At 42.2% G+C, this 18,564-nt stretch overlaps 2 protein-coding genes across 3 annotated transcripts; both read right to left on the bottom strand.

Moving 5' to 3' along the window:
- Window positions 1-65: 65 nt before the first annotated feature.
- On the bottom strand, window positions 66-9,316 carry samd10a (sterile alpha motif domain containing 10a). Of its 2 annotated transcripts, XM_086032031.1 has the most exons (6): window positions 8,037-9,316; window positions 5,675-5,758; window positions 5,381-5,562; window positions 2,152-2,320; window positions 1,939-2,085; window positions 66-310 (listed from the first exon to the last, which is right to left on the bottom strand). In XM_086032031.1, exons 1-6 carry the CDS (start codon window positions 8,047-8,049, stop codon window positions 288-290), a joined length of 618 nt encoding a protein of 205 aa, XP_085888157.1. In that variant the 5' UTR covers window positions 8,050-9,316; the 3' UTR covers window positions 66-287. The 2 variants fall into 2 exon arrangements, with proteins under 2 accessions (XP_085888157.1, XP_085888165.1); XM_086032039.1 differs by lacking the exon at window positions 5,675-5,758.
- A 319-nt stretch (window positions 9,317-9,635) lies between these two features.
- On the bottom strand, window positions 9,636-16,990 carry ndufaf5 (NADH:ubiquinone oxidoreductase complex assembly factor 5). Its single transcript, XM_086032021.1, has 11 exons — window positions 16,444-16,990; window positions 15,951-15,991; window positions 15,798-15,861; window positions 15,133-15,180; window positions 14,937-15,040; window positions 14,819-14,858; window positions 13,005-13,202; window positions 11,836-11,896; window positions 11,672-11,755; window positions 10,468-10,550; window positions 9,636-9,867 (listed from the first exon to the last, which is right to left on the bottom strand). The coding sequence occupies exons 1-11, from the start codon at window positions 16,648-16,650 to the stop codon at window positions 9,790-9,792; spliced, it is 1,008 nt and encodes a 335-aa protein (XP_085888147.1). The 5' UTR covers window positions 16,651-16,990; the 3' UTR covers window positions 9,636-9,789.
- Window positions 16,991-18,564: the final 1,574 nt, after the last annotated feature.

Here is an 18,564-nt window from a genome sequence, read left to right as displayed (position 1 = left end):
GAGTCAAGTACCGAATACGAAAAGTACAGTAACCTTGAATAATAAAAAATTGATAGACAGCCACATAGGTTTTCTTGTTGATATTTTAATTATGTTCAGTGATTTGATACGGTTTCCACAAATAAAAATATAAAAATAACAGAGACACAAGATAATAAATCACAACAAAAGAGATTGTCATCATCAGTCTACTGTATGTGTACTGCGCACCTGCACTAAATATGTCCCACAGAATGTCTTTTTCGTTTGAAGCCGGACTTGAAACGTCCACATTTCTGGCTGTCCGCTTACGACTTCTTTTCAAAGAAACCTGAGAAAGTCAGCGGGAGAATTCAAAATCACTTGATATCAAGTAGTTAGCAGCACAAACAATTGCCTTCAACACACATCATAAATATTCAAAGCTAGCTAAGCTAATTAAGTTGTACTGTATGCACCCCCACTAGTTTAAACACAGCATTTTGATTACAATGTGTTTGTGGAATATGAGTCAAGAGGCAAAATCCATCTGTTTTCACCCATCTCAGGGGCGGCCATTTTATCACTTGTGTGTCAATCGAAAAATGACAACACAGTTGATCGGCTCAGGTAACAACCAATCACAGCTCACCTGTTTTCTGAAGCTGAGCTGTAATTTGTTGTAACCTAAGCAACTGTGATGTCATTTTCAGTCGACAGCAGGTGACAAAATGGCCGCCCCCTGAGATGGATAAAACAGTTGGATTTTGCTGCTAAATTCATATTCCACAAACACAATATTAATCAGAATATCAAGTTTAGACTTGGGGGCTGCTTTGAACATATTGTAAAGATTTTTTGTGGGTGACTTCCACTTTTAATATTCCAACGTATTTGCAAGTATGTTAAAACGTACTTCAATTTCAACGTACTTGTAGGCTAAATCAGTGTTTTTCAAACTGTGTGCAATGTGCCGCGAGATATTGTCAGGTGTGCCGTGGGAAATTATCTATTTGTGTGCCTGTGCGGTCTAGCGCCTGGCAGCCTAATCATGTATTTACTACATTGTAGTACTCTTCCATACCAGCAGGTGGAAGCAGCAGGTAGCTAATTGTCTTTGTTTAAAGACAAGCGAATTAGTGACGCATGTTTATCCAAACAGTCCCATGTTTCACACTGAGTATCAATATGAAACATTATAAGATACTTTTTTCTTTGTGTATATTTAATTCCTATTCAAGACGTTATAATATAATGCCATTCTTCAATGTTAAAAAATGCTTATATAAACAATATATATATCACTTATATTGTTAAAATAAGCTTTTTTTTTTCTTCACAATTTCAGCTTGTGTGCCACAGGATGTTTTCAATGAAGTAAATGTGCCTTGACCCACAAATGTTTAAAAAACACTGAGCTAAATGCTAAAAACATAGAATTTTTTTCTCTTAATGCCACAGGGTATTGATTTGCACATAGGCAAGTAATAAAAAATAAATATTTGTAATTTTTATGGGTTTTATTACTATGTCTGCAGTGTATGATTTCCGGCATTTATTTCTCCGTAATGCCTAACCGGAACCGGTTATCCTCACAAGGGTCGCGGGCGTGCTGGAGCCTATTCCAGCTGTCATCGGGCAGTAGGCAGGGTACACCCTGAACTGGTTGCCAGCCAAACGCAGGGCACAGACACAAACAAACACACACTCACAATCACACGTGGGAGGCAATCTAGAGTGATCAGTTAACCAACCATGCATGTTTTTGGAATGTGGGAGGAAACCGGGGTACCCGGAGAAAACCCACGCAAGCACGGGGAGAACATTCAAACTCCACACAGGAAGACCGGGGCCAGAATCGAACCCACGATATCTCAAGTGTGAGGCGGACATGCTAACCAGTCAAGCACCGTGCCGCTTGGTGTAATTAATACAACAACAAAAAAACTAATGGCACAATCCTCATTTGTCATAACGGACCTTGACCTCTGCTAAGCAGCTGCAGGTTGCGTCCTTCCTCCTGAACCTGTAGCTCAAGAACTTGCTGGAGTAGCTCCTGTCTCAGCGTCTCCTGCACCAGTCCCATCCGCTTTAGCTTGTCGCCGTTCAGACGCAGCAGCGCCCGGCCTGCGCATGCCAATGATTATAAATCACTTTGGGTTGCACCAAATTGCAACGGTGCAGATTGCGTACCTGTGATGGCGTGATGGGAGAAAGCCTCCACGTAGGTCAGGTAGTTGTGAGGACAGTGCTTCTTCAGCCATTTGCAAACGTCTTGCTGCGTCCACAGCACCACGGGCCGGACCAAGTTGGGCTGCGTTGGACTGGTGTTGTAGATGCTGTAATTGTCACTAGAACGATACTGCGCACAAAACACAGTCAACACTCAAGACCACTGGGACAGATGTGCTCGATCACATCATTTGACTTTGCTCTTTTACAGTCCCTATAAAGTGAAAATAAAAAGGCCTTATACATTTGACACACAGCAGAGAAGAGTGCTCTAACAAACTTGCCCAATTTGAATGATAAAAAAAAATGCCAGTATATAAAATGGAGCTTCAAAATCATGAAAAACCAAACTGTTCTTTCCACTGAATTTGCTGGAACCACATCCCGCTCAGTTGTCAATTGTCAATCAAATACCATTATTATGACCTGGGAAAATGGATGCCACTTCACCAAGACACATGCATTTGAAAAATATACCTCAAAGCCTCCGGTGGCAGGAATATATCCCACGGGATCGTCACACAACAACAACGAGGCGCTCTAAAGCAACCACTCTCGTGCGAAACCCCTGTCCACATGCTGGCTGTCACATCAGACTTTTTTCCCCCAACTCACTCATCCGCCTTCTTTCCGTGATGCGTGAACACTCACGCATCACAATGAAGCGCTCGTTCTACACGCTATAGCTGTCCAGACTGACTGAAAAAAGAATGAATTCCTCTCTCCTAACTATTTGCGTTTGATTTAATTCTATTTCTAGTTTTTGCGCTCTTTTTGAAGCACCCCAATAGGCCGCAAAAGCCCTGGCTAATAAGAAAGTAGTAATTGATGCCAAGGAAGTATGAGGAAGTGTTTTATACTCAAACTGAGGGGCTATGGTGTATAGATGGATAGTTATTTTTACTCTTGATGTTTCCAGTTGACTAAAAAAGAGAATATTCAAGATGTTGATGGTTGATTTGAAGCGTCATTAAATCCAGCCCTGTTTACACAAAGCATCAACAAATTGTTTTGCATATTATGCACTGCACCCAAAGTGAACTGAACTGTTGCTTAAAACCAAGGTACGTACAGAACCATGGTTTTCAGTCTACGTTACACCCCCTAGCGATTATACATTTATGTGGTTTTAACCGTTATAAGCGTCCCCCTGAGGGCAGCCAAAGCTACGATGAAAACAAGTTTGGCAGCCCTGTACTACGTGAAGTGTGCAGCCAATGGGACTCAAGGGAGCCAATAAATGTGTTATCAGCCAGTTTGCGGCTTCAGCAGCAGCAGCTCCGGTCAAGTCTGACTGTTGAAGAGTCTTTTAATGGGTTGAAGATAAAAAAAAAAAAAAAAAAAAGGTGCATGCTTCATGATGAGTTACTTCAGGCTCAAATGAGGCCAGTTTTTCTCGGTCTACAGCAACACCGCTACTTCAGATAAAGGGATGAGATGGTCCATTTTAACCGGACACAGGGGCTATGTTTGACGTTTTTCTCCAATTCATAATTGCGTAAATAAACCCAAAATCTTGCCTGTGCTGCTATGTGGAGCAAGTCACAAGGCAGGCACGGCCTGTGCTACTTTGGAGACGCAGCCCACCAGCCCGCGGGGGAGAAAACGGCCTCCATTCTGTGTTCACAAAGAAGCTGTGTGTAACGACCCATCGCCGGTGGATGCATTTTCAGACATTTTTTTTGCTTTCAAATCTTCTGCCTCTTTTACAAAGGGATGCAGTGGAGGGTCAATAATATTTTCGAAAGCTTACTCTACTAATGTACATTTACAGAAATGTACAAGACGAATTATGACTGCATGCTATGCCGGTTACCACAGCTTGTTACATTTAGAGTTTCATTCTCCTGGTTTGCAGCCCGACAGGATGTTCGTTCAATTGAATTTCTCTTCAATAAGTGAAGTAGAATCCGAGTTCCTAAAGTGTATATAATCACCCATGATGGGCATTCCGTCCCAAGGACAGCCCATTTTCAGGACGGAGAACGAGAACTTTTTTTTAAAATTTACAGACATATAAGCAACAATGAAATTGGGTTTTATTTTGAACGTACCGTGTGTGGTGTGCAGTCCAAAGATCACTAATTTGAATTAATGAATTATTTTGTTCATGACGTTGACAAAAGTAGGATGGAAAAACGCATGGTTTGCACCTCACGGAATGAAGACACAACAATGACAACATCTAACTATATTTGTCATTCCAAAACCCACAGAGAAGTAAGCCAACCTTTCAGTTTAGCTTGCGATACAAACACTGGTTCGGGACCAGTAACTAACGTAACTAGGTGTGGGATGGTTTGTGAAAACTATCCAAACCGCCCGTTTGACGGGTGACACTTAAACAGTTGCAAACAATTAAATCCACTCACGATACTCTCAGTCGCTATGTGGATGTGAAAAGGAAATTAGCCATTTAATGAGCTTTAAATTGTGTCGTTTTTATTTATTTATTTATTGAGCCGGGGGGGGTTATGGACTGACAGAATGTAAGGACGGAAGCCCTTTAAAAGGACGAGGATGGACGGGTCTGAGGACGATTATTTTTATGAATAAGGACGGAGGGACGATGACGGAAGGGTGCCCAAGTCGCAAACGGAGGACGGACCGGCAAAGTAAGGTATAGTGCCCATCTCCGATAATTACCAGTGGTAAGGGTACATCAGTCCGTCCTCAGTCTTCATTCCATCACTATAAGGTTTGTTTGCATCATTGTTGTAATATGACTTCTAATTTACTAACTTCTGTTTACGCCACATCTGTTTAGTAGAATTTTGTCAAGTTGTAGTAGTAAACACTAAAAAGCCTGCATGTTAACGTGTTCAGTAAATCAACAACTCTAATTGAAGTAGATCGACGATGAGCTCTTTCATATTAATTCATGGTTAATTTGCCTTCATTTTAGCATAAGCTTAACCTATAAAACCAAAACATTTATGTTGTATAACTCTGATATTTGTTTATTGTGACACAGATTTATTTATTGTTTGTCTTTAGTTAAAAATATACATGGGAAAAGGACCGTGGGAAAAAAATAATTGCATATTAAATTGTAATAATTTTTTCAAAATAGTCCAGCCCTTATTTATTTTCATTTTAACAGGGAAAGGCGATTTGTGATTCGAGTGTAGTGAGTTATGAGCATGGTCATGGAACAACTGAGAGTGGTGGGTGAAGACCCCCAGGATACCTGGCAGGTGTCTGCGCCTGGCCGCTGCAGCAGCTTGACCGCCCGGCCTCCCGCCGCCTTCTGGCCTCGGCCGTCATGCCAGGTTAGGTTCCCACCCGTGCGCGCGCTCAGCTGCTCTTTAAAGTCGTCGGGCAGAGGTCTGTACTCCACGGCTGGCCGGCAGAAACTAAAACTGGACCCCGCTGCGGAGAGAAAAGACCACGACAGATTTTTTTTAAAATGCGGGGCGGCACACGTTCCGCAAAAACAGCCCGTCGTTGCGCGGTGATGTCATGGAGAGTGACGTGCTCGTACTCGCTTCGATGAAAAGAGCGGCCACGAGGCAGCGTTGGCACACATCCGAACTTGCAAGAATTCTGGATCCACATTTTTGAAACTCTGCGGAGCGAGAAATGTCGAAGTTTCTCAACGAGTAGAGGAGGCCGTGTAGGCAGATGTCCAAGCCCACTCAACAGCGGGCGGTTGAGCAACATCGGCTAATTAAAGAACATGTGGAAACACAGTAAACATGCTTGGCACGAAAAGTACATTACTGATTGATGGAGAAGATTTGGAGGAGGCTTGCTTTCGGCATTTGGAACTCAGCACACATCTTGAAATGACCAAAAAGAATCTCTAAAGAGGATAGACCAGTCTGTCAGAAGTCACTGATGCTATTATAAAAGGGATGTTCATCCTTTTATCTTCGGAGACCGAATACAGAAAAAAATGGAGTCGGTGAGAGCCACGTGACATTCTTTTGACATTCATCCATCAGCCTTGGTCAAGATATCCGAAGCAGGCACAGCGCCAGGATTTTTTTTTCTCTCACGGACGCACATAGTACTGCGGAATTTTCAAAACGACTTTATCCCCCTCCCTCTCTTCCCCTTAACTTTTTCTCATTAAGGCGGCAAAGATCTCCTGCGAAACGGAAAAGAACTTGTGGATGTCCAGGCGTTAATGTCCTGTTTCAACTACTGATACATTTAAGTTAAACAAGAATGTCGAATTTGCACTCTCGAGTCAGTATTTTCTTTTCCAGAAGACAGGCCTCCAAACGCTGCAAAGCAGACAAATCTTATTAATCCGACATAGATATAATTTTGTACTCACGTTAACACATCATATTTTCCTGTATGTTGGTAAGGTTGGGAAACGCTGGGAGCACGCAACTCCTTCGTTGTGTTGTTAAGAGCTCTGAATTGCCACTCTGTGGAACTTGACACACCGTAATTCAGTTGACGTGAGTCACTCTCTCACAAAATCATATGTCTGTTCAACGTAATAATTAAAAAACGCATCATTTTCTCCACAAACATTTGTAGCCTACTTTGTTTCTTTTTTTTTCATTACTTCTCTTACTTGAGGGGCTCACTCGCTTTTCAAATAAGAGTATAATACGGTCTAGTGGTGCTCGTTCGTGGCAGAGACATGTATTGTTTAAGTTATGAATTTGCCCAAAAGTAGAGATTTGATCTGTGCGCACTGCTCCGAAACGCCCAAATTGTACGCCCGCATCATCTCGCTGTTTTCCCGTTCTTATTGGCTCATGCTTGTTGCACACTAGGGCCCGTGGGAGCTACGGTGAACGAGCGTACATGAAAGGCTGTGGAATGACATTTCGTTCCTCCAGGGCCAACGGTACTACAATAAACATTTAAACATTTAGTGAAAAGAAAAATCACCAACATATAGATCAAATGTAAAAAAGACAAAACAAACATTAATGCAGTAAGTACAGTAGATGTTTTGCACCATTTTGACTACAACCACAACAATACAAATATTCTTAAAATGGAAATGCTTTAAATTGTTCCAGCCTCCCCCGCAAAAAAAATAAATAAAAAATACAATGTGTTTTGCACTACCTTACCATCATAGGAAAATATACAGTAATAATATACCGTATTTTCCGGACTATAAGCCGCACCCACTCTATTTAAATACATATACATATGTATTGGGGAAAAAAAATAAATAAAAAAGAACACATATAAGCCGCACCTTTATATAAGCCGCCCCTATCTATGTTGACAAATTCAATATTTACTGCATTTACGATTTTGAAGAACGATTTTGAACTGTAAATCTACATGTATACCTTAGCAGATTCTTTCCTAACAGTGCCTTCTAACACTTCAACAACTTTGCGGGTTAAAACGGAACAGAACCAAGAGAAAATAAAGTACCTATCTTCAGTTCATTGCCCGCTGCCTTCTCCAGTTTGTCAGTTGACATCCGCATACCACCTAATTCATGACCTAGTGCATAGCGCCTTTGCCTGTTGAACTCTTCCACCTGTAGTCACATCCTGTTAATGGCAATCGTGTTGTATTGTAATGTAATTCCGGTTAGACCGCCCCAAGCAGTGGAAGAAAAATCCACAGAATAGGTGCACCTTTATATAATCCGCATGGTTCAAAAATAGAAAAAAAGTAACGGCTTATAGTCCGCAAAATACGCTAATTACATACAATGTAAAGACTTGGTATCATGAGTAATTAATTGTGCAAATTAGCTACAACTGCACAATCTAACAAAAAGCCACACTTGTTAAAATTCTTTTGGACTGATTATTAATGAGATTAAATATTATTCATGGTTTCTTCCAAAAAAAAAAAAAAAACATAGTTGCCTCTGTCAGTTCCGAATGAAAGAAAACAAAAGTTCCTACCGTCAACAGCCATGGTGCTTCCACGCCGCGTGGATTTAACGGAGGTCGCGCATGGTCTCCGGCGGCAGCAGCAGCAGAGACGCCGTCCTGCATCCTCTCAGCTCCTTCACGATTCAGTCTACCAACGAAGCCCTTCCAAAGCAGCCCGTGGTGACGCGCGCTAGCTGGCTTCACTGACTGGCTCACGCCATGACGTGCAAGCCAGCTCGTGTGTGCGCGCGTGTGTGCGCGCGTGCGTGCGGTGAGAATGGTCCAGACGCGCGGCTCTTTCTCAAGAGAAGGCAGGAGCTCAAAGTGCAGCCTCGGGCCTGTAATAAAAGCAGCCAGTGAAGACTGACAAACAAGCGCGCGAAAAGCCAAGCGTCTCCTCCTGGAGAAATGGAGATTTGTGCGAGCCCTCTGTTATGATGGCAGATCCGTCGCATATGAGAGGAAGCTGGAGGACCAGGGGTCCGTTTCACACAGCAGGTTTAACAAACACTGAGTTAATCCTGAAGTCTGAGTTGATCTACCCTGAGATAGATCACAATTCGGGGAAGCACACTTATCAGATGATGAAATATAAAAACAATATTGCTCAAACAGTTAAGACCTCGATCGGTATAATCTCATGGTGGTACACTGCAAAGAATGATGGTTGAATTTACTCAATTATATTCGGTGGTTGCACAAAATAAAATCACCTGGAGCCAGATTGATTTTTCTAAGTACGAGATGTAGGCCTATAGTTTACTTAAAAATGTATCTGGATTCAGATGGTTATATTTTGTGCAACCACATTGAAGAAATAAATTCGAGTAAATTCAAAAGAAACTTTTTTTCGGTGTATGATGATGATGGACCGTGAAACGGTACCGCTCAAAAAGATACTTATCTGGAAATGCCAAAACATCACTGCGCGGTCTGATCTCCCGATGAATATTTCATTTTATGCTTAGTCCACACGATCATTATCAAAAGGACATACCACGTTTGTCTCCACCTACAATGAAAAAATGGTGTTGCATCTACTCACTTTTATTTCGTCAAGTGGTTCCACAAAATAAAATCACCTGGATCCAGGTATTTAGTAGATGTATAGTCTACTTTAAAAAAAAAGGCTAACAAGCTGGACAAATACGTTAACATCCGCTCCCACGGTTAGCGTCGTGTACTACGGCAGTCGGTCCGACGTCGGCCAACCATCTGACGCTTACCCGACTGTCGGCACTTTGCGCTGGAAAAAAAAGACGAAAATTGATCCGTTTCAAGTACTAGCTGTGGGCAAGAAAATGATTCAATCAGATGAACATTCATTGAAGAGTTTGTTTGCCGAAGACAAAGTAGAAACGGTTTACGCTGAATAAATGTCACATTACATGTGCAACTTCAATCAATGTTTTGTCGATGTGGAAAAAAAGTTCCATATGATATTTCACGTTCATTTGGACACCGTCACATGTTGCGTAAATGTGTCATATTTGACCTTTATGTTGCATAAATGTCATATTTTATGTACACATTGAACAAAAATGGCACATTTGATATTCGTGTGAAATCAATGTCACATTGCTTAATTGTCATACTTAACATACACATTGAGTAAATGTCACATATTGATTACGTGTGTCCCATTTAATGTTCACGATGTCACAAGTTGAAAAAAATGTCACATCACTGCAGCTTATGTTTGTGTTGAACACAAATCTCACATTTCCTGCTCATGTTGTGCAAAAGCATCCTGTGAATGTTTGAGATTTCAAGTGGGAGTGCTTCACTTGTTGTCTTTTGGGTTTATTTTGTCCAAATCTCCAAAGGAGACGGTCGCCGAGCCTCGTTTGGCTGCTTTGGCCTGAAGACAAAAACAAACAAAAGGAAGACACACAATGGTCCTGAGTACCTTTCATCACATTCGAGTTTAAAGATTCCAAAAGTGTTAGCGTTGCCGTTGGCTTTCTCGTCCCAATTGTCTGTGTAGTGAGTAGGGATGTAACGATTCATTGAAAAATCGATTTAAAACCGATTTAAACTACATGTATCGGTGGAAAAAGAATTGATAATATAATCCATATTGGAATTTTGGTCAAAAAAGGATTTGCAATGATAACAGTCTATTGTACATTTATTTATTTTCATATTTAGTTGTGGCACTAACAAAACACTGACGAGACAAAAAATGTAGTTAAACAGTCCAAATTATTAGTTCATTTTCAAGTTTTTTCGTTAAGTTACAAAAACATACTGTTTGTAACAAGTACAAAATACAGATTTTAAAATAAAAATATCTTTTGGTTTAAAAATGAGTTATTCATTTTGTTAAAAAAAAAAAAAAAGATTTAAGAAAAAAAACTAAATCGAATTAAAATCGGGAACTGAAAATCGAAATTTCAAATTGAATCAAGGCTTGAGTGAATTGTTTCATCTCTAGTGGTGAGGAAAGGCGGCGTTTCACCTGAGAGTGGTGAGGCTTCCAGCCAATCATGTAGAGGACGTCAAAGGTGGCCGGGACCGAGCCGTCCTCATTACCGTACATTTCTGGCACAAACAAACAAAGTTGATCTATCGACCCTTGCTATTTCACTGTATCCCATCTACTCTCCCGCATAATAGGGATGAAACGATATCCTAACATTATGATACGATATTATCATGATATGAACCTCACGATACAATAATTATCACAATATTGCGGGGAAGTTGGCGATATAAAAAAGCTCACGATATATTGTATAAAAATGTACGATATTGTGAAGAAAATCTATCTAATTTCATAAGCACTATTTGTTCTTTATAAAGGATGCTATGTGTGTGTGTGTGTGCGCATGCACCGCAACCCGCTCGCTCTGCATTTGGACCGAAAAAAAGTCATTCACTGCATTCAAAGTTCATCACAACCAACATTGGAGAAACACCAACATTGTAGGAGATTCTATGTATATGAAATTATGAGTACTGTTAAATTCAAAGTTTTTTCTTCAATTGTTCTACAGTTAGTTGTTTAAAATGCTCCAAATGTATTTTTTTTAAGAGGATGTTAACTGACAAACTGGAGTGGCAGCGAGCAGTGAAATGAAGATAAGTACTGTTTATTTTCTCTTGGTTCTGTTCTGTTTTAATCAGCAAAGTTGCTGCCATGCTAAAAGGCACAGTTAGGAAAGAATCTGTTCAGGTATATACATGTATATATACAGTTCAAAATCATTCTGTAAATGCAGTAAATATCTAATTTTTCAACATAGATAGGAGCGGCTTATATATGTTTTTTTTTTTTTTTTTCATTATTTAAAAAAAATAGAGTGGGTGTGGCTTATATAACGGTGCGGCTTATAGTCCGGAAAATATGATAGTCAGAAATATTTTTAAAAATCGAAAAAAAAAAAAGTCAGTCAATCTATGGGTGCTGAACCAACTCTCCAGTGGAGCCTTAAGATATGAACAAGCTAACGAATGCATTTTTCAAGATAAGAGCAGACATTTGTCTGATTTTCATTTATTTTTTTGCTTTGACTTCCGAGCGCAAAATATAGTGTTTTTTGCGGCGGAGGATGTTGGAAGCTATTCGACGCCATTTGTGGTCTGCGTGTTTTCAGGTACGAGAGTGCTCACGGAGCCAATTCGACTCGAATTTCAAGGCGCCAGGCAGCGTGGGAAGTCACCTTTGTAAACAGCCGCCGCCGCCAAAATGGTGTCTCGATGCAACATGGAGCGGCGGTTCCAAGCGCAATTACTCTCGCCCATACCTGAATCGACACACGCACACGTGCAGTGAGGTGGCGTGAGCATCAGGTGCTTTATTAATGGAGGTCAGATGAACGCTTACCTTGCAAGTCCACCATAACCTCCATGATGCCTGGATAAGACACCTGCACCTCGTCAGTGTCCTGAAAAACAGAAACATTTTCATTTTTTGTTTTTAGGTTTGACCTATACAAACTTGTTGTCATTTATAGCTAAAAAAACGCCAGTTAGTGAAGCCTTCCTTCATCAATATTAGCAAATGTGTTACTACGTGACATAGTACATCGTCGATGTCCAGTGAAAAACACGTTTTACTATTTTCTAGGGGTGTAACAAAAACCGGCTTGAACCGGAAAACAGTTTTTGGACTTAAAAGGTGCGAGTGCATCGAATTGAACCGAATCGTTCCACTTTGAAATGTATCGAGATACGTATCGAATCATCTTTTATTGGAGAGATCGTAGCAGGAATTGGCACATCGACAGTACTGACAAATTCATACGAATGTGGGTAAAATAACAAAAAAGTAAATGCATCCTACACTATCGAACTGAGCCCCACTATATTGAATCGTAATCTCACTGAGTCGAACCAAACCGCTCCACTTTCAAATCGAACCGTCTTTGAATCGTTTCACTCCTAACATATCGAAAACTGTATTGAATCGTCTTTTGTGGAGAGATGCACACCCCTATTTGATTTTATTTTCCATTGTGTAAGATTTAAAAAAAAAAAAAAAAACGGACCTTTTGCAAATCTTGCAAAAAAAAAAGCTGCAAAATACACATACACACAAGGCATAGAAACCAAGTGGTGTAGTCTGAATTTTTCAAAATTGTAACTATTTTCTCATTAACTATAAATGAGCGACAGCGCCAAATATGCCGGAATTGGCACACAAAAAGGTGCCCCGGCATTTGGACGTAGACTGGCCCGCGTGACTCCTGGCCCAGTCTAACTACTCCTACTCTGCCACTGAACATGAGTGGTTCCGTTGGTTGGAATAGTGACTTCCTCCGCCGATGTTGTCGATGGAGTCATGGGCTGCTCCCTCTAAATTGAGGGCCGGTCGCTCGGGTTGAAATGGAGAAAAATAATTCAATAGCGCCGCATCGACCCCAAAAGACGCCAGCCCACCGAGCATCTGCCCTGTAGGCCAGCCCTGGTTCCAGGCCGGCTTGCCGCCGACTAATCGGTCTGCGTTTGGGTCCTGAGTCCCCACCCCCTCCCCCAATCTGTGTCTGACGTTACCACGGTGAGCATGTTGAAGCCGGCCCGTCCCAGCAGGTTGCCCAGGTCGGTGACGGCGGTGTAGGGCGAGATGCGCGGCGAGAATCCTCCCTCCCGCTCGGTCTCGGCCAGCTGCAGCGAGCAGCGCAGCTGGTACAAGGTGTCGCCGCCGGCCATGGCGCCGATGAACACGCCGTCGGGCTTCAGCACGGCCTGGATCTGAAGCAGACGCTCAGTCACTTTGTTGCTGGGCTTGGATTTCAAAGACAACTTTTCACGTCAACTCGACCGCTGAGCTCACGCGTTCGAATGGGAGTGTGAGCGCCTTAATTCAGTGTTATGTCACGTGGTGGCGGACCGGTCCGTAGGCGGGTAATATTTTTTCCGGCCGGACAAAACGTCGAACAAACGGACAGCAGAAAGCTACCCCAGCTGAAGGTGGAAGGCGATAAACGGACCGCAAATTTTGAGTAAAATGCCCAGCTTTGAAAACTATGTTTATAATTCCAGCTAAAATGTCCTTTGTTTATATCATACATGAGCTTTCAGGGTTTATTTGAAATGTACTGATTTCGGTTTTGCTGTGCACCCTTGGTGACCTTTCTTTTTTTTTTTTTTTTGGGGGGGGTCTTGCACTCAATATTCCGTATATTCAAAAAAACAAAGTAATACTAAAACAAATGAAAACTAAACTAAGTAGTCCGACATGGCGGCATCGCGGAAGACTAAAATTGTAGTCTTGTGTCCTGATCCAGGTATTGCCAAGTCCCAGGTTTTTATCAAGCAAGTTCCAAGTTTGAAAAGTGGTCACTGAAGTCTGACTGGAGTCAAGTCGTGCAACAATTAATCACATTTCAATTGTGATAACGATTTTGGACGAAATGAACCTGCTCATTGCCGATCATTTGCATTTCAAATTTGCTTCATTTATCATCAAGTAGCAGTCAGCCAACCAGCAGGGGGCAAAGGCGGGACTAAGGCTTGATGAAGCCGCCGCCTAAATAACAAGCCGGCGCACCCCGCAGCGGGAGCCGAATCATGGCTGGATAGGAATTATTATTATTAATTAATGGAATTATTCAAGTTAGGCAAGCTTAGTGAGCGGCAACGCAAAATGGACGCCGGCGGCTTCACTTCGCCCGACTGCGAGTAAGCAGCATTAGCAGACCATTCATACTGTGTACCCGTGCGTGGCCCAACATCACTGATGACACCCAGAATTCTTCAGTAAAAGTCTTCTATTTTATTATTTGTCAGAGGTTCACAAGTTTTAATTTGCACGGTTTTCACTCAATACTAGGGATGTAACGATTCATCGAAAATCGATTTAAAATGGATTTAAACCACTTAAAATATGCATCGGTGTAAAAAAAATAAAAGAATCGAGATTGGAATTTTGATCACAAAATGATTTGTAATGATAACAGTCTATTGTATATTGAGTTATTTTAATGTTAAGCTCCGGCACTAACAAAACATTGATAACAAGACAAAAATGTAGTTAAACGTTCCAAATTATTCGTTCATTTTCAAGTTTTTTTGTAGGTACAAAAAGTTACTGTTTGTAACAAGGACAAAATGAAGATGTTAAAATAAAAAGATCTTTTGGTTTTAAAATGAGTCATTCATTTTGTTAAAAAAGAAAAAAAAAAAGATTCAAAAACAAAATGTAATCAAAATCTGGAACTGAAAATCAAATCGGGGCTTGAGTGAATCGTTACATCTCTACTCAATACTGAATGATTGTGATTTATAATGGTTATTACTGGTGATTAGTGTTGATCAATGTAATGATCATTGTCGGCGACTCCCATGGCCATGATGTCACCACTGACCTGTCTGAGCGCGGCGGGCAGGTCGTTGACCCAGTGCAGACTGTGAGGGCGACACAAGGACCAAAGGTCAGTGGCGCCATACAGTTCCGAACGCTTCAAGCGTGCGGCCGCTCTTCACCTCATGCTGCTGAGTACCAGATCGAACGTGTTCTCCCGGAAAGGAAGGAACTCCTCGTCGACCGCCAGTACGTGCGACCGCATCTCACCGCCGGCGTTCTGCCTCTGGAGACAAACGCGTCGGGACGCACGCAGGAAGTGACACGCTGAAGCCGCTCTTCAAACAACAAACAAGACGTCGGTGGCCAATGACATACCAGGGCGGTCTCTGAGATGTCTGTCAAAAACAAACGCTCCACCGCGTCCTAAACCACAAGCAGCCATTAAACAAAGGACGCTTGCGCCGTGAAAGAGTAACAAAATCGACTAGCGCTCGTCGCCGTTCGCCGGTGCGCGAGCGCACGCACGCAATTGCTGCTAGTTCTTCTTCATTGGTAGTCGGACAACATTCAACTTATTAGCAACGCGCCTTATATATGCCTGACCGATATGGATTTTTGGAGACTGATTCCGATATCTGGCAGAATAAAATACTAACCAGTTGATTGATGTAATAGGTGATTAATTTTAAAAAATGCATATATATGTAATGACTACAAAATTTTATTTTATTCATAATACATTAAGAAAAAAAGGAAAAATCAAAGTGCATTGGTCCTTCTCTGACATTTTTTTTTTAGGTCATCACTTTTTGCACTGAAACTCTTAATGGGTTTTTAGAATAAAATCAGCAAATACAAATGACATTTCATAAAATAAAAAAAAAACATTTTTGCAACTAACCTTACTATATTCAAGTTAACAAAATAAAGATGAAATATTGACCATTCCACATAAACGAAAATTGCCGATTATCCAGTGGTAGCTGCGTTATTTAGCACGATGAATTTGACATGTTGAATGTTGAGGATTCGTGGCCTACCTTGCTTAAATGTTGTGCGACGTGACCTCGTCCGGCCCCGATCTCCAACGCCAGAGGGAAGGACCTGCAAGGACACAAGACAACCACCGCAACAAAAACGTCACGCGCAAGACGAGCGGGGGTGCGAGCACTTGCTGCACATCGGGAAGTCACCTGGCCACGTCGTACACGCGATCAGCCACTCGACTGCCAACCTGCACGCACACAAACACATCATTGCCATTTATACGTCAAAGTTGGCCGAATGCGTGTCGTGTTTGTTATTCGGTAGATTTATGAGTATTGGTGTAACTTCTAGTGAGTTAACCAATTGCAGAATTAAAAAATTGGTACCTTTTAGGAAGTATTTCAGTAACTTTTAGGTAGACTTTCAGCTGTTTTTGCGAGCATTGAGTTAATGAAGAAGCAGACTTTCAAGGTCATTTCAGATATTTTTGGCGTCTACTTGCTGTCAAACGTCTGAGAGTGCATGTGAACTTTGGTTAGTGTCAAGTACTCTGCGAACAGTACTTCGGGTTCCAATTTGCCACAACCTGTAGAACGGAGACGTGCACATTTTTCTGGATCCGGTTTTTGTGCGGTGTCAAACGCACGAGAGCAATGAGTGGACTTGCTATTATCCTGCCTGCGGTGGCCACAAGCTCACCTCGTCCCTGAGGTAGTCGTACTTCCGGGTGTCGCGGCCTGAGCCCGCCCACTCCTTCTGCCTCTTCTTCATGCTTCGATCGAACACGTTGGCGGGTCCGCCGCCAACGGAGAACGACGACATCCGGGGGCCTTCGGTCACCCGGCAGCGGGGCCAGCGCGAGGCTGAGGCCCGCAGGAGCCTCCCGCACGCTCCGCCGCCGATCATTGCCACCTTTCCAGCCAGCTAGCTACCGGAAGCAGTGCGGATATGACGACGCGATACGCCAGGGCGCTAGCAACCCGGCTAATCACCTTGCTACTTGGCGGCCATGTTGGAAGGGGCAACGTTCCCATCATAAGCAACGCGTGTATATTGAAATTAAGTCGGAACTTGATCATATCTCAACCCATCTTCACGAGGATTACTTTTTTTGTCCACGCCGAAACATGTGCCATCAATTCAGAACGTTTAAAAGAAGGAGAAATAATAGTCCTTGTATGTTATTCAGAGTTGCCTTGTCTTATCTGTCCGACGTAGTGCGCAAAGCGTAGCTATGCCACACAATGTGCCGACATGCTTCTTTCGGTTTTATTGAGGTCCACACACACATGGAATTAATTGGCTGACGACTTTGCCACTCCTAGTTTAGCTACACCCGAATCACGTAGCGCAAAAGGGGCTCGCCCGGGACGGTACCTAAAAATGACGTAACGTCATCGTCTCGTCACAAGTCAAACAAGAAAGCTGCAAAATAAATAATGATAATAATGATGATAATGAGCTATTAAATGAACACACTGGCTGAAATTCTTTTTCCAGCATTCGATTAGTCAGAGTGTATAAGGAATAAAAGTGCAAACATCAATGGCATCTGATTTTCTGAAAAAAGGTTTAACAATGACATACCCTGTGACGTCACGTGTGCTGTACGTCGTCAAATATTGCCGTCATTTACATAAAACACCTACCGTCAAGTTTCATGGGGCAAAAAAAAAAACAGACGTTAACAGTGACAATGCAATCAACCAGCGAGCCTGACATTTATATCACAACTCTACGTCTGCAAAACACAACTGATTATCACCGACATTTATGTGGGGTAGTGTATGCATGTGATAATCATTCTGTGAAAATATTTGAATATTTGAAGCGACTAAATAACACTTCTAGAAAGAAGCAGCCTCTCAATGCATCTGACATTTCACATTTTGATTGTACTCCTGCGACTGCTCCGTTTGATGGTCAGCTGCTGATCAGCAGCTTGACGCATAAAAGGATTAGCAGTTCCTATCCGCAATTACCACAGGGAGGCAGTATTACTCTGTCAGCAGTGTGCAGCAGTTCAATGAGCGCTTTTAATTTGCCCAAAACAGAAAGAGGCGCGTCCGCTGATAGTGTAGTGGTACACACGCCCGAGTTGTGTGCGGGCAGCGTGGGATCGATTCCCGATCAGTGACAGTGTCTATGTGTGTCCTGCGACTGGCTGGCGACCAGTTCGGGGTGTAGTCTGCCTTCGCCCATTGACGGCTGGGATAGGCTCCAGCAACTCCCCGCGACCCTATATAGGATAAGCGGTTTGGAAGATGACATGACAGAAAGAGGCCCCTTGGTTTGTTTTATTAGCACGGCGGTCCCCATCTGTAGGAAAAATGCACTTTAACAGAAAAAAATGACACAGCATAATTTACTGCAAGTCATTCTGGGAATACCAAGATACAGCCTGTTTGAGAACCACACATGTACAGCACACTATGAGCATAAGTCTTGGGAAACACATCTAACTTCACCCAAGATCTTTCATTTCCACTTTCTATGGTGTCATAGCGACATGGTGTATTACTTCAACATACTGTCAACATAATGTATCATAAATGTAATGATTATGATTACACATGTTATATGAAGCATCCTGGCAACAAATAATAGGCAAAAAAGTTTATAATGTAGTTATTGTATTGGGTGGCAGGATATTGAGAATCTTTGAAAGAACTGAGCAGAAGGATTTTTAAAGAGACAGCAGTCAATGTGTGTGTGGTCCAGATGTGTACACAGCGGCAGTAGCCTGCCGACAGCAAACACTCTGCTCCTCTTGGCGAAAGTGTGACATATGCCCTGACCTCTGACTCCACATGTGGCTTC

Source organism: Filicampus tigris, chromosome 1 (genome assembly GCF_054856515.1).
Source record: "Filicampus tigris isolate MCC_2025a chromosome 1, RoL_Ftig_1.0, whole genome shotgun sequence".
NCBI classification, from domain to species: Eukaryota; Metazoa; Chordata; class Actinopteri; order Syngnathiformes; family Syngnathidae; genus Filicampus; species Filicampus tigris.
This window is presented reverse-complemented; position numbering and strand designations above follow the sequence as displayed.

Bases quoted from the DNA above. Each gene is read 5' to 3' on its own strand.
- samd10a (XM_086032031.1), bottom strand. The intron at 5,563-5,674 runs GTACGAGCACGT...TTCTCTCCGCAG, and splicing joins CGCTCTTTTCATCGAAGCGA to CGGGGTCCAGTTTTAGTTTC. The intron at 311-1,938 runs GTCCGTTATGAC...TGACTTTCTCAG, and splicing joins GCTGCTTAGCAGAGGTCAAG to GTTTCTTTGAAAAGAAGTCG.
- ndufaf5 (XM_086032021.1), bottom strand. From the start codon at position 16,650: ATGATCGGCGGCGGAGCGTGCGGGAGGCTCCTGCGGGCCTCAGCCTCG. The intron at 15,041-15,132 runs GTATGTCATTGG...GTTTGTCTCCAG, and splicing joins ACATCTCAGAGACCGCCCTG to AGGCAGAACGCCGGCGGTGA. The intron at 9,868-10,467 runs GTGAAACGCCGC...TTTTGTCTTCAG, and splicing joins GGAAGCCTCACCACTCTCAG to GCCAAAGCAGCCAAACGAGG.